At 44.7% G+C, this 26,916-nt stretch overlaps 2 protein-coding genes across 3 annotated transcripts in view; both read right to left on the bottom strand.

Moving 5' to 3' along the window:
- LOC135365948 (uncharacterized) overlaps window positions 1–26,916 on the bottom strand; it is an 87,619-nt gene that overhangs the window by 38,898 nt on the left and 21,805 nt on the right. The window lies entirely within an intron of this gene.
- Window positions 10,806–25,121, bottom strand: LOC135365947 (uncharacterized). Of its 2 annotated transcripts, none has more exons than XM_064598601.1 (3): window positions 24,756–25,121; window positions 13,100–13,388; window positions 10,806–12,124 (listed from the first exon to the last, which is right to left on the bottom strand). In XM_064598601.1, the coding sequence occupies exons 1-2, from the start codon at window positions 24,996–24,998 to the stop codon at window positions 13,110–13,112; spliced, it is 522 nt and encodes a 173-aa protein (XP_064454671.1). In that variant the 5' UTR covers window positions 24,999–25,121; the 3' UTR covers window positions 10,806–12,124; window positions 13,100–13,109. The 2 variants fall into 2 exon arrangements, with proteins under 2 accessions (XP_064454671.1, XP_064454670.1); XM_064598600.1 differs by having other exon boundaries at window positions 13,127–13,388.

Raw genomic sequence — 26,916 nt, 5'->3', positions numbered from 1 at the left:
AGAAAAAATTGCGCAATAGAATGGGGGCGACGACCGGCTCTGCCTTTTCTAAAAGCCCGGAAAACATAGCCCCCCATTTCCAGCGCCTATACAGGGTGTCCCAGAAAACGTGCCATTGAATTATAATAAAAAAACTACGCCACCTAGAATCATGTGGTCAACGGCATTTGTTCTTATTAGGTTTTTGCCACCTTGTAAAGTTAATGTCATGTATCCCAAGTTAAATTATGCAAATATTTGCGAACTGAACTCAGAAATTTGCCAAGGGAAGGTCACTTTTTGCCCCACTAATATGAAGAGCGTGCCGAATTCACTCAAATTCATGATAATTGACAGTGATATTCACGAGCTATCCCATCGGAAAAAATAGCCGAATATCATGCTTTTCGGAGCACCGGACCATAACGCACGATGTCTTTCTGAGTGCAATCGCTCGCAGTCCGACGAAAGGAGGTTCCGAAGCCAGCCCACAGAGTGATAGTAGAAAAAGTAACAGTTACTAAAATTGGGAGAGGGAAAGCATTATCCCAGCGAAAGTCGGACGTGATACGCCATGCCTGCGTTATCTCTTTCTGCGATGCCGGGGTGGGCTGGGTTTCCAACCTCCTTTCGTCGGACTGACACAGACTGCGCTGAAAAATTCATCGTGTGCTATTCTGTGCGACCTCCGTAGAGTATGATGTTCGGCTATTTTTTCCAATGGGATAGCTCCTGAATATCCCTGTCAATTATCATTAATTTGAGTAAATTAGACACGCTCTTCACATTGGTGGGGTAAAAAAGTGACCTTTACTAAGCAAATTTCCGACTTAAGCTCGCAAAAATTTACGTAATTCAACTGACGTTACACGACATTCACATAAGGAGGTGACAAAAACCCAGTAAGAACAAATACCGTTGACCGCATGACTCTAGGTGATGTAGTTTTTTTAATTCAATGACACGCTTTCTGGGACACCTTGTGTACATGAGGTAAGTGCGCGACATCCTTTGACACCCGCATCTCGCGGAAACATTCCTTTTTGGAACGTTCAATGAGGTTAATTCAGTTAACGTTGATAGTGTTGGCATGCAATGCATTGGATACAACCGATAACATTCAAAGGAGGAAGGAGCGCCACGGCAAGTTGGATGCTTGCCAGGCGCATTGCTCCTTCGGTGCCCACACAGGCTAGCAAAATACTTTGCACCGTCTTGCGCGGGTTTACCCTGTTTTACACCACTAAAAATAAATAATTGAGAAACACACGCTTAAAATTCCAGTCACCAAAATTCATCCACTGAAACAAACCTCTGAAGAATCCATCCCTTTGAAATCCACACTTTCAAAATAAATCATAGTTAGGCTTATGTGTACGCTATGCCGTGCTACATTGGGTGAGCAACGTAGTGTTTTATGTGGGTGGCAACAAAAGATTAGGGCATTTTGCGATGTTCTACCTCGCATTTATCGTGTTTCTTCAAATTTATAGCTGGTATCATCGAAATATTGGCAAAATGAAATGTCGCGTATGAATACACCGATCTACAGGTCCTCCAGCGGAAAGCAACTGAGACCAGGGGCTATCGGAGGCTATCATGTCTGTACGAAGCGAGAAGTTGTATTTGCAACGTAAACAACGAGAATTGCCGAGGTAGACCACAATTCGGGACGACACAGACACGTGAGCCTCAAACCCTCCAAAATTAACCAATTCAAACAACTGAATGAAAAGGGGTGCTGACGTCAGGAATGGAGCGATTGCTGGCGTGAGCACCTCTTTTCTCCAAGTTGTTTGAACTAGTGGTAGTTGTATCTGATTGTGTTTCTTCAACTTAATATGTCGGGTTGGAGCAAATAAAAACATAGCGAATTTCCACATATGTATCCATTTCTCATGCGGTTGATGTTGACACGTAACACTGCCAAGTTTTCCCGTTTCGTGTATCACAGATTGCTTGTACGGCGTTTAGCTGTGTGTAGAACTATTACACTTCGTGTCTTCGTTTCTTTTTACGCCTGTCATTCGTCCCTTCAAGTATCCCGAATCTTTCTCTATACTCTTGCAGCAGGGTGGGAAAGCATATTATGTAAACTTGTAACCTGCCTCCCTGTAACCTGCCTGCCTGTTTCAATAGGTATTGCAGAGATGGCCCTATAGTTAATTTCTGAACTGCACGCATGCCACAAATCCCTGTTTTATCTTTATTGCGGCTGTGTCAGTAGTGAACCTCGCACAGGATCATTTCAAGGATGGCCTCCTATGCGAGGAAGCAGGCAAACTGCTGCTTTCTTCTTCTTTTTTCTTTCAAATGGCCGGCTGTGTCCTACCCATGCGCCCTACCTATGAGCTGAATTAAATTGCCTACTTCTTCAAATAAAGAACATGTATAATTACCACCTGGACCTGGACCTGGACCAGAAGATGTGGGTTCGAGTCCTACAGCTGGGCTAACCTTTTCAGTGACTTCCATCTTTCATCGTTCATTTCTTAAGCAATTTTAGGCTATGTATTTGTCCCTTCTATGTTGTTCCAGCCTCAGAACATCAGTTCTCTCATGTATTCTGATGTTTTTAAGTAGCCTGTATGGTCTTTCCCCGCATTCTGCCCTGTGACTGCACTGATGATGTGTCTCGTACGAGGGACGAGACTTCTCTTATTAAATGTTGTGTTGTGTCAAGTCGATGTTGAAGCTTAATTTTTTAACAATAAGGCCAGGCTTTTGGAACATATTGGTCTTCTACTGCCTTACTTGAAGGTTATTTGAGTTGAATTTTTATGATCCTGTGCATTATTGTTGTGCTCTATTGTACTCTGTATTGCTCGCCTTCTAAAGCTTATTGTTCAGCAAGAAATAAATAAACCTTTCACCTGATGTTGATGGCATAGTTAAAGGCAATATGTGCCAAGTTTCCTCAGTACACATACAAAAATCTGGATTGCTGATCCAGTGATTGAATACAGCAATGTTGCACAAGTATATATGTCTTACGTTGCTTCAAGTTATGTGTTGTATCATTTATACCAGAAAAGAGATACCACAAGTTCATAATTTGTGGCCAACTGACATCAATGAGCTCAGGTCCCCGCTCTTGGCTTGAAATTAGAACTGAGGGGGGGGGGGGGCTGTTGCAAGTGACCACAGTTTGTTAGTCTCAGAAAACACCTTCGTCTACAACCTTTGCTCTGTTGGTAACCGTTTCTATTTGTACCAGTCATCTCAGTGTGTGAGTGATACATAATGCTGCTGGGGACTCCTTCAACTGGCTGGTATCCAAAATTCTATCCCTCAATAACAGTGGCACACTTTGCTCGGGCAACAATTGCTGCTGGCAGTGTTTTGAAAGTTGACCAAACATTGCTCACTATGGAACATTACCAGAGGTGGACCTACACCCGGTGAGACAATGCTATGAAGAACAAATCAATCCAACTGACCTTAGGCAACTAAGCAATGTACCCAGTCTGGCGCTGTTTGGATCCCATTGTGCCAGAAAATCCCAGTTCATACCAAATCAGAACCAAAGTGATACACAATGCATTAAATAATTCATCCAGAAATTGTTGCATGTTACCATAAGTAAGAGGGGAAGAAAAAAATGTCATGTTGTGGTCTTGAACAGCTGCCAGGGAATGCTCATCATTGATGAGTTGGACTTGATTTTCATTGAACGAAACAAAAGGACAAAAGAAGGCAAGCGAGCTGATGTAACATATGCAAGAGTGACTTTTCCTTTAGTCTGAGGAGCAGGGAACAAGACGCCAACACAGCGTACAAGAAGTCTACCTACCTGCAGCAGCATTGTCGCAAGCAACATGCAGGTGTAGTGCTCATAGTCACAGTGAGATATTACATACTGCTTTGCACAAATGTATGACTACAGATTGCTTGCCAATCACGGCTTTCCTAAACAATGTTCACAAAAAGGGCCAGCAAAGAGCTCATCATGCTGCTTAGCTGCCTCCATATATAGCCAGGTCATTACAGAATTCTTGGTTACAAGTAGCTGATTGTTTCTGTCCGGACTTATTGTCAGTATTTAATGAACAGTCTGTGGACAAGTAGGAAAGTCCCATCCACAAAACACTCTCTGCTCTCTGCAAGCAGGAGAAAGTGCTCTTCACTAGTGAAGCACAGTTTTGTTTTGCCCATTGCGCTACAGGAACCTCCTCCTGTTCAGTCTCACTATAGTGACCACTGAGTCCATGGTCTGCTGCAGCCATGGCCAGTAGTGACCCTTTCCACTGTACATTATGGCTTGGACAGTACTGCACAAAACATACCATGCAATTCTGAATTGAAGAGTAAAATTCCTAATTAAACTTTTACTTCAAAATAGCAGTGTCTAATTCTACAGTCAATCATCATTTTGTTCCAATTCCTAATTCTACGTTGAAGCATCATTTGAAATAAAAAATTTTGATTTTATTTGTTTTTCTATGTTATGTTAGTGTGTTTGTCTTTTAGGTTTGTTACGTTGTGTTTATGTATGTCCAAAGGCCTGCATATTTTGCATGTACTGCAGTGAAAATGGCACACCTTGTGCCATGCAGAGACAAACACTGCCCACAGTGCACCTATTTCAAGGCCAAAGATGCAAGATCTCTCTTGCATTTTCTGATTAAAGCCTCCAGATGCATGCTCACAGGCCTCCCAGCTGTTTGTAAACCCTAAGAAAGTATTAAGCATTTCTTGTTCTTGGATTGTCAGTATTTGACCAAAATCTGTGGACAAATACACTGAGAATTCACATATTACACTCTAAATTCCATTTCTAAATCAAATTTAAAATCCCTAATTGAAAATTATGTGGACAGCCAGATTAATAAAGACTGTTCAAGCTGGAGCTGGCACTCGGATCTGGCCTGTGGCCCAAAAGGGGGTGGTTCTCTCTGTTTTCACGGTAGATGCATGGACGGTGTTATGCAAGAGCATATTGCGGTATTATAAATTGCAAATTCTGGTTTTGCATTCTAAATTCCAATTTTAAGTTCAAGTGTGAAATGAATCATTAGGATTCTGATTTTATGTTCAAAATTCCAAATTGCACAGCCAAACTCTGAATTGGAAATTCTCATTTTATATTATAAATTCATATTTTAAATTAAAGTGTGAAATTTATCATAATTCTGATTTTATGTTCAGAATTCCCAACTGCAGAGCAAAATTCTGAAATCAACTAAAGACCATGACATGAAATTTTTGTGTACAAAATTACCAAGTTTGCATACAAATAATCTTGTTCAATTAATGCCATTAGGCTAGTTAATGAGAGGTGTAAATATGAACTAACAATGTGTTGTGCAATTTAATTTTTATGCAGGTGACCCTGAATTTTAATCTCCAACTGCTGCTGTCAGAATTCTCATTAGGCACCCTCTTTATCTGTCCTAATTGCTGTCCGTGTTTCTATGATGTAGAAAGGGCAGGAAGTTCATACCAATGTATGTATGCTGCCACGATTCCATTGCATTATTTGTCCGTGCACCAAGGTTTCCCTGTTGGTTCAATGTTAACGGAGGGTACTGCCCATACATCCACATATTTTCGACGTAGACTACAAAAGCCCCCACCCCTGGCACCTGGGGTGCAGTAGCCTTCAGTACGCCTCCGATAACGTAAAAGCGCTAAAAGCCCAAAAGGATGTTTTAACGAACTTCAGTACGCCCCATGCCATCCGCACAAAAGTGGCTAGCAAAAGCGCCACTGTTAGTCTTTCTCACAAGCACACATTTTTTTTGTGTGTCTGTATGCTGCCGCTAGTCCACAGACCTGCACATTGCGCCATACAGCCTGCCCATAATGGGAATGGCACCCTCTATGCCGGGCAGGCATGAACACAGCCTGCAATGCACCAATGAGCGCCTGTTCAAAATTACTTCTCGTCAAGTCCAAGGATAACGCAAGGTCTTGATCTTGCATTTCCTGCAGAAACCGTCGAAAGGCATGTTCATAGGTGTCCCAACTCGTTCCCGGCATCAAGAAGAAAGCCACGATTAAGTGCTTGCCATCCTTGTCAACATTAATAGTCAATATTTGGTCGAAAATATGTGGGCACGTGAAGAATGCCCCATCCACGAAAACCTTGAAAATTCTCATTTTACATTCTAAATTCCAAATTGCAAAGCCAAATTCTTAATTGAAAATCCTGATTAAATACAATGCAATTCTCATTTTTTGTTAAAATTCAATTTCTAAATTCAAGTGTAAAATCTGTGATTGAAAATTCTCATTTTGTGTTTGTGTAATGCGCATCTGATAAGGGCCTTCATGTACCAAGTTAGGGTTGCATTATTTGTTGTTGCACCACTTTCTATTCCCATTTCCTGAGCAAGTAGGGCCCTGTGCTGGCAGGTGTCTCCAAAATAGGCTGCAGGTGCCCCCAGACACCCTGAGTGCAGTTGCCTTCAGTAGATCCCACGGTGTCTGCACAAAAGCGAGTGGCACAAGTGTGCACATATTTTCATTGTGGGTGTAAGCAGCTGCCAGTACACAGGCCTGCACATTTCTGAAAATGACACCCGCTGCGCAGGCAAAAACACTGCCTGCAGTGCACCAGTAAGTGCCTGTTGAAGCTATGTTTCACTAGCAATTTCTACCTGAGGCTTCAAAATGCAAACTGATGCACCTCCAGCTTTTTCCAGGCATCAGGAAGGGACTTCTCTCGTTCACATTGACGGTCAATATTTGACCTAAATTTGTGGACAAGTAAAAATAATGTTTGTGACTCTCTGCAAGCAGGAGGAAGAGCTCTTCGGTAGAGAAGCACAATGTGTGTTGCCCATTGTTTGCCTCACTGAAGAGCAGGAACCTACTCCTATTCAGTTTCTCCGACCACTGAGCCTGCAGCACCATGCGGCCAGGAGAAGCCGATTCTATCTTTTTCAGTATAGATTACTGCCTGGAAAGTGTCTGATTGCGCACTGTCAAATTCCAAATGTAAAATTGCTCATTTTGCATTCTAATTTTCAATTCAAAAATGGATTGCAAAATTTGTAATTAGAAATCTGATTTTATGTTGGAAATTGAAAATTGCAGTCAAATTCTGAATTGAAAATTCTCAATTTGCTTTTTAAACTCCAATTTTACATTGAAGTGTGAAATTTCGGATCATAATTCTGATTTTATGTTCAAAATTCTAAACTGCAGAGCCAAATTCAGAATTGAAGATTCTCATTTTATTTTAAAGTGAAGTGTAAAATTTATTATTCGAACTGATTTTATGTTCAAAATTCCAAATTGCAGCCAAATTCTGAATTGAAAATCCTCATAATACATTCTCATGGAATTCTACAATCAAACAGAATTAAATTCTGATTTTCTTTTTGTTCTAAATTCCAATTTGAGATGTCTGTCAATTTGCATTTTTACATTCTGCAGTTCGTAGACTTATTGTCGTTTACTTTATTTTTCCTGTGGGTGTGTCAGGGCAATTTACATAGCTATAGCTCCAAAAATGATCATAAATTTACTAAGAGTAATATAGCTTACAGGTGCACTGTTTACATAAATGTGTGTTGCTGTTGTAAGGAACTAGGACGCGCAGTACCCCTGGGCATTTCTGAGGAATGTGTCCATAGTTATCTCCCCCGCCTGAAGTTTTTCTTCAAGGCGGAGGATCGCGGCATCTTCCTTTTGCCACTTCTTGCGTTGCCGTTGAATGGCACCACACGTGCCGATTCGATCTGGCGCAGCGCTTCCAGGTACGTGTAGATATTCGGGTTGAGTCTGCCCACCACCACAACAGCCATGAGGTAATAAGAATGTACGGTCTGTTTATTATTATGCTTTTGTTTACACCATGTTGCATGCAGTATAGTAGTGTGTGTGTGTGTGTGTGTGTGTGTGCTTACTGTATTTCTAATCGTCAAGCTTTGTTTCTGTTGGCGTCTGCAATTGTTGTTGTAGTGGCATTTTGCATCACATAAGATGTGTGACTCATGAATTTACTATGTCACTTTTTGTGATGCTGTGGAAATGCTACACACATGTGCTCTGTCCAGGGATACGAGCTCCTACTCGTAAATGTCAGGGACAGGCAGGTGAGGCTCCTCCCGTGGCCAGTCTTTCAGCCTCGCCCGCAGCCTGTCTTCTGTTGCACAGGCAACCACAGGAGCACGAATGTGATCTCGTGGAAGAGAAAAATTCATGGTATGGAAACTATTGTCCTAGTTCAAGTAAGTGTTCAACCGACTTTCAGCTCAAGATGTACCATATTTTCTGGTGTATAACCTGCATGTTATACACATTGAAAGGAAGAGTTGCAAATTTGCAAATAGGCAATGTGCATCTTTTACTACTGTGTGCTATACAGGGTGTTCTTTTTTTTATTCGTTGGATTTTTTAATAAAAAGCTATGACATCGGCAGAGATGCTGTTTTTGTGATTCATTTTCACATCAAAGCAGATATCTTCTGGAAGACAGTATGTAACTACTAAACGACTAATTACCTAAAATTTCCTCCTTAACACTTCAATTAAGGGACTTTGGATAAAAGCGAGCCCACAGAGTGAGAGACAATCCTCGATGAAAGTCATTGCACCTTCTACAAACCATGAAGTGAGTCCGTACATTGAAATATCCATTGTCAAATATTGCTATGCGAATGGGGCAAAAGCACACAAACCAGATGCGCTGAGGAAAAAGGGTTTAATCCACGTCAGACGGTGTTGCCCTATGATGTGCTGCCAAGACTTTGCAGCCTTGATAAGGCTGCGAGGACCAAGGACATACACTTCTCAGGTGAACAGTTTCGTCTTTGCCTCATCTGCATACAAATGTTTCGTGACGGATATTTTAACGCACATGCTCATTTCAGGGTTTTTAGAAGGTAGAATGGCCTTCATCGAGAATTGTCTGTCCCACTGGATGCTTACTTTTATCCTAAGACCCATCATTAAAGAGTTAATTAGTGAATTTTACATAATTAATCATCTAGAAGCTACATACTATTTTCGAGAGGACGTCTGCCTGGTCGTACAACGCAACTGCAAAAACCGCATCCCTACCGATCTCGTAGCTTTTTTTTAATAAAATATATGTGATGAATCAAAGAAAAAGACACTCTGCATATCAGTTCCTTTCCAAAAATTCAACCTTTCTGGGAGATGTCAGGTGACTTGTAGCCGGATAACCATGCATGGAGTTTCGTTGCGGCACCCGATTACGACGGGGCAGATGTCCGGCAAAAAAGGGACACTACATATTGGGTTGCAGATGGATAGCTGCTATCCTTTGCAGCGGGATTGCTCCTGACTGAGGGCGACATAGCACACGAGTCAGATGGGGGTCCCCAGATATATTCGGAATACCTGTCTACACTGCTGTTTTCACGTGACCTCACGTTCTCTAGATCATCACTCAGGTGGCAGACATTCCTGCTTTAAAATAGAGGAAGTACCTTGTAGGTAATTAAAATGTAATAATAATATAATAGTGAGAATAGTAGGTAATAACCCGTACTTGGACCAGACGTGTTCCTTTCTAGTTCCTGTTCAAAACTGGGAATTGCATGACGTAGATGTTCGTTATCTATCGGTGTGCATCACACATGTAACTGTCAATTTCTGCAAATTTTAAGTGGTGTGTGTTATACGCTGGAAAATCGATAAATAACGTATACCAATTTATATTCCATGCAGTATAGTTTCCTGTATACACGTTCTTATCTTGTATTCGTAGGTCTCTCCTTGCACACAAGCAATTAACGATTTTCTTGACCAATGGGCCATCCCGTGTTATAGATTGTGATTAATGAAGCAAAGTCACACGATACCTGAACCAATTTTGCGACAGTTGAGAGACCTTCACATAGGGGCACCTGCTTTGTCGCCACTGGGGTCCGCGAGGAGAATACAGAGAAGCACCACGTCACAACAAGCAAATGTCACTTTAGAATAATATAGCAAGTTGAAGTAAGCCATCCCACAAATAAACAAGTAAATGTAGTAAAACAAACCATAGAATTTCAGTTCGGTTTCCTAGCATATCTGAACCTTGTATATTTGTTCCTTTATTTAAATAATTGTAAGCAGTCTTCTTTTTGTGTAGGGGGGGGGGGGCTGTGAGGAAGCTATAACATGCTCCATTGGTTTATCCAGAACTCCAAGCATGTGGGTAATTATTACACGTATATAATTACCAGCATCTCATCATAACTGAAGTAGCCATCCCTGTGGAGTTTACACATTAGGGGGTGTCACCAAACGTGAGGGTATTGGAAAAATAAATGAGGGGATAAATGAGTCTGAGTCTTTCAGGGCAAAGTGTTGATGGGCTGGATGTGGCCAGGGACGAAGCAATTTTGTGAGAGAAAGGGGGCGAGTCTAGCTCCTTGAAGTGACAGTCCGGTCGAAAGCATGGATCTGGGAAACACCGTCTCATCATTTCTAATACTCATTACAACCACCGTGCAAAATATTGCAGAAGAAATGGTATCGGGCGATTTATAATCCATTTTTTGTATGCCGCAGTCGGTCCTGAGTAAAGGCCGCAGCGAGCTCTCGCGTGACCTGCATAAGAGCAAAGCCGCGCGTCACCTGCGCATGTCTGTTCGCTCGATAGTTGATTGTTGCGTGCTAGCATATGTCCATTATGATGATTTTGATTAGCAATCACAGGTTATGCAGAGCAAAATGCAGAGTGGCCTCAATGTAAACACAGGTATCAGCCTACGGCCTGGTACACTATTAGGAGGGGAAAAAAAGCACCTCTCTGCATTCCCAGCAACGGCGCAGCCCTGCGCCTCACCATGTCCATTGCAGATGTACATAGAGGATCCTTAGGGCAAGCAGTATGCGAGGGAGAAAAACGAAACCAGATATCTTCAGGGGAGTAGTTTTTATTCAGCGTCTCGAAAAGCACGCCACTATGTCAGCTTAAACTTTCCGAACAGCATGTAAGCATCCGCGGCAGTTGGAAAAATCAACTTTCACTTTGTCTCGGACTGTCCGTTTTATGGAATCCAGAGAGTAGGGTTCGCGAAGGTTGACAATGTCGGCTATGGAGAAGAATGTGGTCTAGTTCTTCTACAGCACCCTGGTAACAGCATTGAGAAGAGTCGTCTTGTCTGAAGCGGTAGCCACCGTGCTGTAAAAGCCACATCAAGGTGCATTCGATGAACCCATGCAGCATCTTGAGGAGAGGTATGCCGGGGCATGTGCAAAGCGAGCGCTGAATCAACTCTGCTCAGCAGGACTGAGAGAGAACGTCAACGGTTCATTGGCAGAAAGGGGCCGTCCATGGGAGTCACGAGGCGTTAAAGTACGGAAGGACGATCTCCTGTCAGCAGGGCACTACGCGTCTGGCTCCGGCACGAGATAGCTGCTTCTGCGGCGCTGTCGACCCGCTCCTTCACATAGACACCGCAATATGGGCCGGAACGCACTGGAGAACCAGCCTCTGCCCTGCTTCATAGACAACGCTGGAAGCTATTAGCACGTCCATCACTAACGGTGCTGATGAGCCTCTGATGCCAGAAGTTTTGAGTGGCTTCCAACGCATATGCAGAGTCAGTGAACACGACCCATTCGCGAGGGGTAAAACAAACAAAGTGCTGCAGAGGACGTGGCATAGAGGTCTGCGGCTGTGGATGAGGTTTGGTGTGATTTGCCATTTCTAGATGCGCCATCGGTGTACGCTGTGGCATACGTAGAAAACTTTGCATCTTGCAGAGCATAAAAATGGGCTTGAAAAACATGAGGGGAACCGGATGTCTGAAATGATGTTGCACATTGATGGGATTAATAGTTTTGTTCTAACAGTTGGTAACTGTCTGCGAATTGGGATGACCGCTTGATGACCGAAAACCAAGTGGAACTGGAGTTCCCTACCAGAACGACCAGCTAGACACAGAATTGATTGATTGATTCATTGGGAGGTTTCTGGCGCAGCGACAACGACACATAATGTTCAGTAGAGTGTCCAGTGTGAGTGCATGAAAAAAAAAAAAAGAACATCGGAGAAAGCGGCCACGGAAGGCGGACCCCATTCTGGCGTGACGTGGAAACAACCCTGTGTCTTTCTTATTTTTCTTCTGGATCCCGTACACCGCTGACACTTGCTTCAGCTGTGCCGCTGTCCGTCAGCGTACACTTGCCGGAGCCCATGATACGTCACGACGTCCTCTTGTTCGGTGTGACTCTTTGTAGGAAGAGACCAGTTTTTAAAGATGTGCGAAACAGAAGCCTCACGCGTGCTCTGTATAGATCACTGCGCTCATCCAGCTTTCGCAGGCGCTCTTTATTCGTTGCAGAACACGCCGCAGCGAAAACAAAACATAGTGTGGGTGTAACTACCATGCTCCTTTAAGGTAGTGATACAAATCGGGGACATAAATAATGCAGATAAAACGAAACATGCAATTAACACATAATCAGTGAACAGATAATCGTCGGGACCATCAGGGGCCGATGGCTCCTTAACAACGCCAGCGACATCCCCAACTACGTCGAGCGTTTTAGGGAAATACTGTATCTTCCCAGGTACAGCACTGCAAATGATAATGCTCCGACAATCAGGCGTTCTTTAGGACAAAATCCTCCCAGAAATAAGTGCTCAAAGGAAGGCGCACTAACAACTACTGGAACGGAGATAAAGGCAAGGCTCCGTGATAGTAGGGAAAGGGGAATTTGGGAAGCCTTTTTGATCGCAGAGGGAGGAGCCTTATGTGTCAGCTGCCCGTCCATTGGTTTAACGGGAAAGGAGAGGGACTTTTTCAGCTCTTTTATAGTACGTGCGTCTCATGTCAAATAAATCTGTTGTTTGTGTGTTGTCGTCTATCTTTACCGCTTTTAATCCGCTATACGCCGCGCAATCAAAGGCATGGCCAACCCCTAGGAGGACCCCGTTCTCTACACTCTAAATCTGGTACCTTATAGTAAAGGGTAATAATTTCACAATTTTTACCCTATATTTCAGAAGTTACCCTGTAACCTATGTGCAATACCCTCTATAAGCGTTACACAAATCACCTATAAACAGAGGTTACTGTCTCCTAACCGCCACACCGACGTATAAGTTACAGCTTCGCCAGCCATAGTTGTCTCTCAACGCGAACTTGCGAGCGAACGAGAACGAACTTCGAGAGAACGCATTTGATTATCGAGGCGAGCAAACCTGAAGGTCTTTAGTCTTCTGACTTACGAGACGCAGAACGGAACAAGGCTGTAGCTGCAGCTGCAGCTGCAGCTGCAGCTGCGACTACCACAACGAAGGCACCTCCAATGGCAGTGGCTTCTTCTAGATCGATGTGAGACACTGGGACACCCAGCCGTCCGAGCAGCCTTTTGATCCAGTGCTGGCAGTTGTTGGAGACAACGTCATACTTCTCGCAATTCAGGTTCAGTTCGTCCACCACTTCTCTTATATCTCCTTTCGAGAGACAAACACCATCCTTCAATAGTATCTGCGTGTAAAGTGACACAGTTTATTAGTAGAGTTACCAGAAGAAAAAAAAGTAGCAAATGTGAAGAACTTAAGCGTCTGCAAGTGCAGCTATCTACAGGGTGTTCAAAATTAAGCTTTCACGAGCGCTACGCAAACACAGCGATGACAGGAAACCGGGTGATAACTTTACGCTACTTGTGTAAAAAACAGGTGCTGCTAATTATGTAGCACCTGTTTCTTACTCAAAGAACAGAAAAATAGCACCGGTTTTCTTTTGTTCGCCTATTTATAAAGTGCTAGTGAAAGCTTAATTTTGAACACCCTGTATATTCACTTATGTTTTGAAAATCATATAAATCTGAGCTTGAAGGGGTTCTCTTCAAAATGCTTCAAAAAGTATTTGAAATACAATAAAGATACTATTTAGCCTAGAACATAAAAAGTCACCGTGCACTGGTCAATGCGGCACGTCGCCGCTACATCACATGAATCATGTAAACCACGCGCACTACGCTAGCCGCCTCTGTGTGATAGGAGTCATCTAAACACATGTCCCAAAAAGATGACACCAGACGAGATACCACATAACTCCACTAAGTATATGTGACCCATATCAAATCAAACTTCCAGCAGGTCCCTCCTCGGCGAGTCAGAATTCGGCGTCACTGCGTCAGGGCACACATAACAGAACCCTCACTGGCCAAGAATAAGTACACACGGGGCAAGATCTCTCGATGGATACTCCCAAGAAGGGCCAATGTCCGAGTCTAGACTCTAGAGTCACTACCCCGGTCAAGTCCGAGGGGCTCAGGAAATTTCTACTAAACTAGCCAGATAACGGAAAGACGAGAAACAGACATTTTAAGAGGGAGATCCAAAATATGTAATTAGAGTATTCAGTAGAATATACCATAAAATGTATTTGAAATACAGTACAAATACGCAAGATGAAAATATTGAGTAGAGTACCAAGATACCACAAATTGTATTTAAAATACAGTATTTTTAATACAATACTCCAAATACGTACAAGTCTTTTTCGGGGTGGGATTCTTTAGATATGGGCGCTGAAACACCGCATCGAATCGCTAGAATATCACTCGAATGATACTGAATGCAAAAATCGCTGTGGCCGAAAGTGTGTCGGTACCTGACATATTTTTCCGAATTTTTCTTTTTCCTTTATCGGGGGATTACGCTCACTTGAGAAAAAAATGCTTGCTGCTGCATTCTCAAGCTGAGTCAGGCTACAACATTTTTTTTCAGTAAAAATTACAGGTGCTGTCTGGAGCACCTGGCCAGAATTGATATGGATTCACCCGTAGTGTACGAGTATTATCGTGGGGGCGTTACCGTAGCCGGTGAGCATGGTGCTGCAAAATGTCTGAAGATTTGCCCCAGTCAACAAACCGCGTAACCATCTGCATCATGTGATATAGTATTGCCTCATATTCATGATATATTCATATATATGACATATACATGATTCATGCAAGAAACAAAAAAGGTGGGGGGAATGAGGTGAACCCCACTTCCACCTCACCTGCATTCCGAAATGTACTGCTTCTGTGAATTCTTGACTACTCTTAGCTTATAGGGAACGCACCTACTCCAAATGTTACCAGACGGCAAGATTTAGACAGGGCAGGTCCCACTTTTCTGGACGTGGTCCCAGTGTTCAACCACCCCGCCCGGGGACGATGTTCCGCCTCGAGGACGGAGGAATATGGTCAGAACACGTCCACCTTACTTCAGTTCACTCAATGATAGAAATATGAAAAAGCACCCAGGTTCTCCCTGGAGCGTCGAAGGGCGCAATTCATTCTTTACGTTGTCGAACACGAATACCTGCGTGAAAAACATAAACCGCGATTGTTATTTACGTTTTTTTATGGCAGTCGCAGTGAAAAATTACAGGACCAAAAAAAAAAAAAAAAGACATTGCAGACAGGGAGGTTTGTACGGTGAGTTTCTTTCATAGACCCGAGTTCACCAACGCCGGTTATCTGTGAACCGAGATCAAGCGTTGCTAAGACTCGTAGTTAACGGTCAACTGTTTTCGGCAAACGTTTGTTGGTGATGTGGTGAATGTTTCAGTGAAACCGGGCTTTAAGCGTGAATTTGCAGAAATCTATGGGCAATTGTCGCTCGCACAAGACACGTGAACGTTCTAAGCTATCATCACAGGATGGATACTGGCGTGTTCTCTTAGCTTTTCTCTAGTCAATGACGTATTTTTTAGAGGACAAGGTTGGGCTGTTGATTTTTAATAAATTAAAGTTTGGTAAAGTTTGGTGCGTCTCGAATACGTGCTGCAATCTCGAGTGTCGCGCACTAAAATATTTGCGAATTCGGGCTCAATACAAGTCAACGAATTGTCCTGGAACTCTACAAAACGTGTCATTGACGAGGGCAAACGAAGGAGAACACGCCAGTACTTCCCTTTTGACGACATTTTACGCCGTTTCTGAGCGGTGCGCGAACAAACTTTCTCTATTGTCTTGCGCAGAAGTGATTCCCCCTTAAAACGTTTGTTCATCCTATTCGTCCGTGTCGTGTTATGCTTATTCTTGGGTAACCCAGTCATCACCGTAAATGGAGGTGATGCTCTTTGTGATGACCGCATTTCTCGTCAACATTATACAGAGAAAAATTTACCAGCTTCCGTGGTATAGTGGTTAAGATGATCGCTTTCTACGGCGAGACGCGGGTTGGAACCCTACCACCGGCTGTGCTGTCTGAGGTCTTCCCTGGGTTTTCCAGGAAGTCTTTCCAGACAAATATCGGCACAGTTCCCCCTTAAAGTCGGCCCAGGACTCATAGTAACCCCCCCCCCACCACTCGTCCCTGCTGTCCTCTCTCCATCTGTCCACGTCTGTACGCCGCTCATAGCCACAGTTGCTTCGGGGCGCTAACGCGCAATTAAAAAAGAGAAATATTGCGCAACAGACTGGGGGGAGACAACCGGCTCTGCCTTTTCTAACAGCCCGTAAAACATAGCCCCGCATTTCCAGCGCCAATATACATGAGATAAGTGCGCGACATTTTTTTACACCGGCATCTCGCTTAACCATTGCTTTCTGGAACGTTCAATGAAGTTTATTCAGTTAACATTTATAGCGTTGGCACGCAATGCATGGGATACAACCGATAACATTCAGAGGAGGAAGGAGCGTCACGGCAAGTTGGATGCTTGCCGGTCGCATTGCTCCTTCGGCGCCGACACAGACTAGCAAAATACTATGCACCGTGTTGCGCGGCCTTGAAAACAGACTGGAGAAAGGATAGCAACACGAGGAAGTGAGTAAAAAGACGGCGGGTGGTGGTCATTGCTTCAGGTTGCATCACGTCGTGCAACGGTCGGCGTCTTGGCGTTGGCTAGTCACACGGAACCGCCAACTCTGAGCAGGCAAACCTCGTTTTCTCATTCCAAATACGTCACTACCACCACCACCACCTAGTCACACGGACGCCGCTTATTTTCAAAATCAGGGAAAGGTAACGGAATGTTTTTCGTTTCCGTTACGACCTCCGTTACTGGCCCTTATTTGTTTCTGTTTCAGTTTCGGTCACCACCATTGTTGCTTTCGTTTCCGTTACGTTTCCGTTTCGGTTTTTGGTATATTGGCTTTTTGTACAGGGTTGTGATGAGGTTGCCATTGTCTAGTGATATTGTGGTGTCGAGGAAGTTAATTAAGTGAGTTGACTGTTGTGATGTGAACTTTATGTTGCCATGCGGGGTGTTCAGTAGATCTATGAACATTTGAAATTCATGTTCCCCGTGTTCCCATATTATCAGTATATCATCGATGTATCGAAGGTACACCGTGGGTTTCAATCACAGGGGTGGCATCCAGTGTATTGCTCCGTAGACGAAAGCGTGCTGGGCGAACGCAATGCATCCTGGACAGGTCCTGGTCGCACGTCACAGCAAACGTCGAGGCACACGTGACCTTAAAGATGGCGGCGCCCGTGATCGGCGGCCAAACCGTTTGTAAACAATGCGGTTGTTGTTTCTGGACGACGTTTTGGATGTTTTTCGATTACGGTAATTATTTTTATCCGATAATCTCGCAATAAAACGCGCAGTTTTACATATAAAGCCTCGTATTGTTGACAACTTCCAAAGATGTGATGACGACCACGCGTTAAGACTTACCGAGCCGATGCGATGTACTTAAACTAAGGTGAAATGGACTACCATGTTGCGGAAGAAGCACCGCATAGTTTACGCTGGCAAAATACGGTCATCCGTTGGTGTTATGATGGTGAAAATATGTCGATAAGCGGCAAAACGGCACGTAAACAAAGTCACATGACCTCAAAATGACGTTTCCTATGACGTGCGACCAGGACAAGATGGCAGTTTTGCCAAAAGCACCCGCTTGAGGGTAGTTACAACAATGGCGGGTTTGTGTCACCCCTGTGGTTTCAATGAGAGGGCGCTGAGAACTTTGTTTTCTAAGAACCCCATGAAGATATTTGCGTATGTGGGTGCAGCAGGTGTGCCCATACTTGTACCGTGTACTTGTAGGTAGTGTTCGCCAATGAACTCGAAGTAGTTCAGTTTAAGGACCAAGTCCATTAGAGCGAGTATGGTTTCCGTGTCTTTTCTGGTGTTTGTTGTAGAAAGGGTATTGCAGAGGGCTGTGATTCCGTCGTTGTGTGGGATGTTAGTATACAGTGATGTCACATCCAGCGTGGCTAGTATTGTGTCCCTACCAAATGTACGAGTGTTGTTTATATCTTTGATTATCCTGAGGAGGTGGGGTGTGTCTTGTACATGCGATGGCAGTGTTGTCGGAATATGGTTTAAATAGTGGTCCAGGAATTTCGAGAGTCTTTCTGTTGGTGTGTTGTTATTAGATACAATTGGCCTGCCGGGGATGTCAGCCGTATAGAGCTCGTTGGCGTGTACCTTGTGGAATGTGGGCAGTAAATAGAAACGACCTGCGCCTCTGTTTGATGGGGTGAGATATCTGAGGTCATCACTTGTGATGAGCTTTCGTTCGTGGAGGTCCTGTATGGTATGGGTTATTAGCGCCGTGTACTCCTTTGTTGGGTCATGGTTCAGTTTGAGGTAGTGTTGCGTATTGTTGAGTTGCCTATGAGCTTCAGAAATATATTTATCTGTGGGCCAGATGACGATACTCCCACCCTTATCTGTGGGCTTGATAATGATATCATCTCTGTCAGCTAGCGCTTTGATGATGTCACGCTGTGTTTTAGTGAGGTTGTGACCACGCGAGCTTTGGGAAATACCGCGAAGGATATCGTTGCTTACTTGTTTAATGTACAGGTCTAATGCGGGTTCTCGGCCGTGATTTGGTGTCCAGGTTGATGGTAGTCGGAGGTCGTTGTTGTTTTCTTGTGTTGTATGAGCGAAGAATTCTCTATAAGGCGTAGCCGTCTCGCAAAGTCTCATATGTCTTTGTGGATTTCGTATTCGTTAACAGAATTGAGTGTAGGGCAGAATGTTAACCCCCTAGAGAGGGCTTGTAGTTCGTCGCTGGTTAGCGAGCGTGATATATCTATTACGGTGCTTGCGTCAGCGTTTTCTCGGGGTGGCTCAGCGATGTTGCGGAGAGTTGTGGTTGTGATGCTCGAAATGATTTGTTCGGCTGCTGCGTGTGTCGTGTTAGTGGATCCGGTATCCGTGTCGTTGTTGGAATTAGGTTTACCGAGTTTTGAGTGTTCCTTGTTAGCTAGCTCGCGGTTGAGTTGTTGAATGTGTAGTTCGAGAGTGTTTGCCTCCGCGTCGGTGAGACTGATATTGTTCATATGGGCCTGGATCGTAGCGAGTTGCGCGTGGCACTGTTTCTTCGATATTTGAAGAAACGTACGGGCTGTGTTGTTGAGGGCTGATGCCCACTCTAGCTCTAGTCCAGGTGTCAGCTTTCCTAATGCAGGAACTGTTTTAGGGGTAAGGCCTTTAGGTATTGTGTTGTGAGCCAGGTGGTGGGTGTAGATCCGTAGATGATGTAAGTATCGGCTACGTTTCTCCATAAGTTTTCGCATTCGTAGAAAGTTCGTTGACTGCGTGGTAGGCTGGTGATTAGATAGTCAACGGTGTTTTCTGCGTGATGTGCGCGTGCGTCGTGTCTGTGGGGTCGGTGGCTGTGGGGTCAGTGGCTGTGGAGACTCGCTGTGTTCCTCGATGTCATCTGTCTGTGTTGCGTGCTTGTGGTTTTCCGTGTCACAGTTTGCGTGAACTTTGTGTGTGTGCGGGTTGTGTTTGGAGTGTTGTCGTTTGCCGCGTGTGTATGCGTGGGTGCAGTGGTCGTTGTGGTCCCCTTTGATGCCATCGTGTGTTCTGGCGTGTTTGCGGTGCTGGCACTGGAAGTGTAAGCTGGTTGAGGATGTTGTGTTTGAGCGTATGTCAGTGCAGGACGGCATCTATGGACCATTAGGTGTTTGATGTTGTGTGCCATAGCTCGTACGCCTGCGTGGTTTGGGTGGATGCCGTCCCGAGCGACATATGCTTCAGCGTGGTATTCGAAAGCTGCGTTTGTGATAACCATAACGTTGGTGTGTACCTGACGCATGTGGGTGAGGTGGTTGTTGACAGCGTGCGCCTTCCTGTCGAACTCGTGTAGCCATGTGTCCTGGTATATGAATGCTCGGTGTTTGTTCTGTCTTCGGGGAAGTATCGTTGTCAGTACTATTTCAGCGCCTGGTCTGTTGTTTGTGATGAAGGAAACTAGTGCTTCGAATTCCTGGATGACATGTTGTGCTGTCGACCGTGCGATGTCGTTGGTCCATACGTGGAGGATGAAGTGCGTGATGTTCGGTGGGGCGGCGGTTACATGTGTCATGATGTCTCGTATTCTTGCGCCGCTTGAGAAGTGTATGTGAGGTCCGTGTTCTCCGTGCGGGATGTGTTCGTGTATGTACTTGTAACAGCTATCCCCTAGGAGTGCGACATGTGAGAAAGAGAGGACGGGTTGCTTACCTCTTGAGGCCATCGGATCGTCAGTAGCGAACGTAGACGGGTAGAAATCCAGCGAACCGGTAGAGACGTAGGAAGGGAGTTGCCTCAGGACAGAAGCCGCCGATATTTCGAACAGAGACTGTTCTTCTTCTGGGTACCGTCCTCATCATTGGCATGGTATTTAAAGGGTTAGGTGTGACGTGTTTAAAGGTTCATGCGAATTGCGGGTCAACAGCCCGGAGGGAAGAAAAGGTCCGTACGGGCTTCTATGGCCGGAGTGAATGGCTGCTTTGTTAAAGTGTGGAGGGGATTATGTGAACGTAGTGATCTAGGCTACAGACCGGTTACAGAAAAATGGAAGGTTCACGAACACGTGGACGAAACGGGACAACAGGCAAGAATTGGCAAGCATAGCGAAAGATAAGGAGGTTAGTGGTTACGTGGGGAAACGGGAAAACGTGTAGCCTAGATCACTACGTTCACATAATCCCCTCCACACTCTAACAAAGCAGCCATTCACTCCGGCCGTAGAAGCCCGTACGGACCGTTTCTTCCCTCCGGGCTGTTGACCCACAATTCGCATGAACCTTTAAACACGTCACACCTAACCCTTTAAATACCATGCCAATGATGAGGACGGTGCCCAGAAGAAGAACAGACTCTGTTCGAAATATCGGCGGCTTCTGTCCTGAGGCAACTCCCTTCTTACATCTCTACCGGTTCGCTGGATTTCTACCCATCTACATATAGGTACGTGATTTCTGTGAACAGCTAATATGAACACGGTTTCCAGGAACATTACTCACGCTTGCAACTTCCAGGTCACCATAAGCATATAAGAACTACGCTTCTTCTGTTTACTGTATACTACTTAATTATAGGCTCCAGTTTGATAGTTGATTTTAGTTTTAGTTCTTCAGTTAATTTTAGTTTGCCTCATTAAGGTTTCTTTCATAAATTTATCTGCATGATATGGTGAAGACAATAATTCGGGTCCTGCGGTACCCGAATTATTACAGGAAATTATTGTCGTTTCCGTTTCTCTTTCAGGTATTCTAACTGTGCGATATCCGTTTCTGTTACCTTCCCCTATTTTCATTCCAGTTTGTCAAACTGTTGCGTTGGCCGTGAGACATCGTGACCTCGTTAGCGTTGCAGAAGGCCGGTGTTTTAGACTGATGGGCAGTATGAACGTATCGTTGGCATCGTAGAGCCCTCGCAAAACTTGTCAGTCTGGACATCCGCGCACAGTTTGCATCCGCCGATCAATCATGCAGATGCCGGTAAGCGACAGTCTGCGACCACGTTCACCAAATACTGACCATGCTTCCAGCACGACGAACTATCGTAGTTGACTCAGGCGTAGGGTTGTCAGTCCTGAGCCATTTTTGTGTTCCCGGGATTTCGGGACTCTTACACCATTTTTGGTGTCAGCGTCATATCGCACACCCTTTTCAGTGAAGTAGCTACACCCAACAAGGTGGGTGTAATGAGAAACAGCCACCTCTCAGGGTGTATTTCACAACTCCTTCGAACCTGTACACTTTAAAGGGTCCCAGACAGAAGATTTTCTCCTGTGGACGTCCGAAACAGATCCCAAGATCCATCTCCGGAAATCTATATCCGTCGCATATTATTGGGAGCCTCGTACATGGACGTCCCAGGATCTGTGTTCACAGGATGTCCGGTCGCGGCTGTTTCAAGAATTGTCCGAGTTAGATCCCCGTCGGCATGTTACACGGATCATTTATTGAGGGAGAGAGAGAAACGGGTCGCAATGTAGCACTGGGAAGTTTGACTTTCGATGTACCAGCTGAATGCCTCTAACCAAAACCAGTAGGAAACACGGACGTTGTCTTGATAGCGAGTTAATACAACGAGCAATTTCTCACTTCGTTGTTGTATGCGTGCGTAACTGAATTAAGCTTAGACAACTCACCCATCATTTTGATTCACAGGCGAGAATGTATCTGGAATATGGGGATGCTCGCGAGACAAGCAGTATATGGTATCTGGTCTCTCTTTGGAAGGAAATGGCACCGTGATGTGGGCAAGCTTACGCTTGTCCCATCCTACAGTTTGCAATACGAAATGGCACTGCCTTTCGAAGTCAGCTTATGAGACTGGGTGGTCCTGTCGGAGATTTTGTATATATATTTTTTTTATTAAAACGCTGCGTTCATTCACGCGTATTCACGCTGCGCAGGCGAGGATTTAAAAAAATCTGGCAGGCGGAAAAATGTTGATTTCTACGAAAACTGAGGATAAATGTCTATCTCCTCTACTGATGTTTGTATGTCCACACAACGTGTGCATGTACATAAGTAGGTCCGTGCAATATCCAGGCATCTCCATGTAACATCCCGTGAGGACAAACGACGGATATATGTGGGAAGTCCGAACCGTGGCCACTCGGAGATGTGGGGGACGTCCGTAGGAAAAATGTCTGTCTCCCAGGGGGATCCGAATTTCCATGAAGGGATATCCACAGGAACACCCCGGGAGGTTTTGTTCGGTTTGGGGTGTGAGTTATGGTCAGTGGCGTAGCCAAGGTAGTGGGGGCTCTATACCAAAACCCGCCCCCCCCCCCCCGCGCTGATCCTGGATGCGACAACACACAATACTTGCGCACACCGCAGCATGCAGCTGAAAAAAAAAGAAAAAGAGCGAAAATAATTGATTTGGACATTCACAATACGATTATACTGTGATGTCCAATGAGGTGGTCTCACGAGATTGGAAGGATTTTGAAAAGCTCATACTTTGGAAACCATTCCAGTGTGCCGCTTAGATAAACGCCATGAACTGTAAGGACTTTCACGATCGTCACACTGGTCCCCCCCCCCCCATATATTATTTTCTCCTCGGATTTGCACGATTTGCGTGGGTCGGTCACTGGCAGGTAAGGAGGGCTCGCCCCCCCCCCCCCCATGGCTACGCCACTGGTTATGGTACACCCACATTGCCTCTGAAAGGGTGTAACGTCTACTTAGCAGGTGTGTGCGGCTTGTTAGTCTACAATGGTAATTGAATGATACTCTGACTGGTATAATTTTTGGTGTAAATCAACACCCCTAAGAATGGCGTAACGTGTGCAGCTTTCTTTCCATAGTGAGTGTGTCATGCATATCAACCAAAGTAAATGCATTATATGAACACGAAATGCGTTGTGTTCTCCCAATATTGCAATTCCAAACTGGTGCATTATTGAGCCAAAATGCGGTCTGATATACCGATAAGGATATACGCGCTTAAATTTAGAGATACATTTCAAACATCATATAAAGGGATGGCGAAAGAAAAGCTTACTTTGAAAGGCATTTCCTTTCTAAGAGAAAACAGATAATACTGCCTGTCTTGCGAGCGTCTGCAAATTCGATGCCTTGATCGCGTTCCAATCAAAACAAAGAGAGATGTGTCTATGTTTCATTTGATTACCCACGCTCACACACACAAAAAAAAGAGAAAAAAAAACACTGAAGTGAGGAATTGCTTTGTGTATCAACTGACCACCAAGATAATGTTTGTGTTTCTTACTGGTTTTGGTATAGAGGATTAAGACTCGATGCACACGCATTTCATATCCGACGACAATGTGGATGCGGGGGTGCGGGGTGGAAACAGTCAGCATCCAGGTAGAGGTAACTTCTTTAATGGACACTAGCTTTCATGTAGGCTACATGAAAGCTAGTGTCCATAAAATAAGTGTTCATCGTCGGTTATTTGGTATTCGACGACAATGTTAAACAATTTGCAATAAGGCAAAACAACTTTAAGCTATTGCACACTTATTACACCCTTACTACACCCCTAATAGAGATGTAGATGTGCACCCAATTCACACCTGTCTATGAGAGGATGGCCCTGGAAGGGGTATGGGTGTGATCTAGGTTAACATTGCAAAAGGCACCCCTCTTACACTAACGTGGGTACAAAAAAAAATAGTTAGCTCCGTTGTATTACGTACGTTATTTACTGTTAGAAAAATTTCACTGTTTCTCCCATAGAAAATATATGCCACCGAAACAGGTATATCCCCTCTAATATATCCCGTCATAATGGCTTGCACGTATCCGAAGTAACGTGTCACTAGTGTACAAACGCTAGCTACTGCCAGCGGAATAAATGTAGTGCTCGCGGTTTTAGATTCGATGATCGTGAAGAGGTGAAGCCTGCTTTATGTTACCTCTAACACTCTTCGTAATGAATCAGAGATAAGGCGTTTCCACAGGTGGCACTGTCACAGCTGCACTCGCATTGTAAGGGGAGAATAATACCAACAAGAAAGCACATTGCAGAAACAGTAGTAAAAGCACGACGATGGTAGCATCCTATTGAGCTTGAGGGGTTGTGGGGTCTGAGAAGGACCAAAATGGACGGCGGGTACATATCGCGCTGAAAAAACGAGAAACTGAAGTGTCTTCGCATTTGAATGTTGCACGTCTAACGTCTCACCATGTCTTTTCTGATGGACTTCACATCGCTGTGCTTTATCAACCGTGTATTTCCACGCAGTTTCTGGCTGATAGCGTCTTCTTCTCCATCACACTCTAGAACTGTTCCGTCATCAAAAATAAAGTAGACCATCCAGTGCTGAAGCTGCTTCGAACACGACGATACACTGCGCAGAATCCTTGCCGAACGCTCTTCCAAGATTCGGTGGAACAGATGGACACTACACTGTTTCTGTCCGGCCATAACGCACGCAGCAATCACCGCGCCCGCGACACTTCGTCTGCGACGTCGAAGAGGGTCGACAGCGTGAATGAGAGAAGTGTACAGTGTACTACGAGACGGCTCCTGTCTGCATTCCGTCGGGGGAGCCCCACGTGACTCGGCTCTATCACGTGACCTTGTCGGGCAAGTCGTCAGCCGCCGGCTCTAAAGCGAAACGCACCGCCTTTAAAATACTGTCGCCACCGGCGCGCCTGATCTGGGGATCTCTGATATGAGACCTCCATTGAGCTCGGCGTTCTTCACTAAGCGGACGCACAGACGCAGGAAAATGGGACACCTTAAATGTGATAGGTGGTGTCGTAGTTGTAGCATAAATTCTGAGTAAACGTGGGACGCTTGGCGCCTAAATATTCAAGGAGAATTAGCATATGTAACGAACATGACTGGTTGAACTCGTTTATTGGTCTTGTCGTGACCTTCGCCTCAGTGGTCCGTGTAGAGCACTTGTTTGTAGAGCCCTTCTTCATGATGTACGCCATCTGGAATTTCTCTGTTATTTTGCGAGACAGTTCGCGGAGCCTCAACAGTACTCAGGAACCGCTTCATGATCACTTTCACCGGCGCTTTCACCAGTGGATGACATGTTCGGGCTCAGAGATGTAGTTGTCCAAGAGATGTCATTGATCTATGTAGTAGACTTTATGGCATAATTGTGCTACCTTATTCATGACAATGTGATTAACCAAAACAGACTTCTGCTCAATTCATTTTGAAGGAATTTCACTGCACGTATATGCATGTAGAGACTGTGTTTTCAAATCTGTTGCTTGCGCGCACTCATTTTCACAATTTCTTAACTCCTAATTTCACAGGCTGTGGACACTGCAGTCATATCCTCTGGAATAACATGAATGTGACACCGTGCCTCAGAAAACGGGTGAAGGCGCTTGACTACCTTGAGAAAGTCGCATGGCCAGAGTGTGTAGCCAAGCATTAATAGTAAAGCTTTGTACCACAGTACAACTAAACAGTTTTCTGTATTTCCTTATTCATTGTAATACCTATTTCTCAGGTGTACTTTACTGTGTGCTACAGACAGTAAACACTTAGTAACTGGAACAGCCAGTTTCCAGCACTTCGTGTTATAACTAAGCTGTGATTTCGCCAGAAATTCACTTCTGGAGGGGTGCGGAGCTCTCAAGAGGGGGGGGGGGGGTATGCTTGGTGAATGTTCCACTTAATGAATGTTTCTTAGACGCGGAAAGAATCGTGGCACAATGGTGACATCTCTGCACAGCTTTCCCGTTTTATTTGTACATGTTATTACGTTAGAACACAGTACATTAAAATGCAGATTCATTAATCATTATGAACGGCATTTCAACTTTAAAGGGTCTCTGACCAGAAGCTGGAGAGACTTTTCCGCAGTAGCTACCGATAGAATACACAAAAGCAACTTCACATACGAAAATGCATGCCTTAACACCTCGTAGTTTTCGTAAACTCGAATTTTAAACATCGCGGTTTACGCCGATGCTGGCACACCTAGCGTCAATCCAAGAAAACGTACGCATATATAGAAATCTCATCTGGTCATCCCACTGGGATGACGTCATTCGCCCATGCAATCAGCGCGCAGAATGCCTCACGTGATCGAACACTACAACAGCAACTTTCAGCAAGAACCAGCATTTTTACACCATTCTCATTTTAGACCATTCTCCCACCTGCTGCCACTGTGGTGCTCTTGAGGATCTGGAGCACATTCTTCTTCATTGCCCTCACTACGAACCTTCCCGAACCACACTCTCCGAGTCTCTTCGTCAGCTGGACTCTCGCCCTTTCTCCCTATCGAAATTGCTTGGTCCCTGGCCCAATCCAGCCCAGCAACGCTCTGCGCTCAAAGCTCTTCTGACATTTCTGGACACCATCGGACTTC

Source organism: Ornithodoros turicata, chromosome 8 (assembly GCF_037126465.1).
Source record: "Ornithodoros turicata isolate Travis chromosome 8, ASM3712646v1, whole genome shotgun sequence".
Lineage (NCBI taxonomy): Eukaryota > Metazoa > Arthropoda > Arachnida > Ixodida > Argasidae > Ornithodoros > Ornithodoros turicata.
This window is presented reverse-complemented; position numbering and strand designations above follow the sequence as displayed.

Excerpts from the sequence above, each read along its gene's own strand:
- LOC135365947 (XM_064598600.1), bottom strand. The coding sequence starts at position 24,998 with ATGGCCGGACAGAAACAGTGTAGTGTCCATCTGTTCCACCGAATCTTG. Across the intron at positions 13,389-24,755 it reads AGTCCATCAGAAAAGACATG|ATACTATTGAAGGATGGTGT; the intron begins GTGAGACGTTAG and ends CTTTACACGCAG. Across the intron at positions 12,125-13,126 it reads CTTGTTCCGTTCTGCGTCTC|AGTCACACCGAACAAGAGGA; the intron begins GTAAGTCAGAAG and ends CTTCCTACAAAG.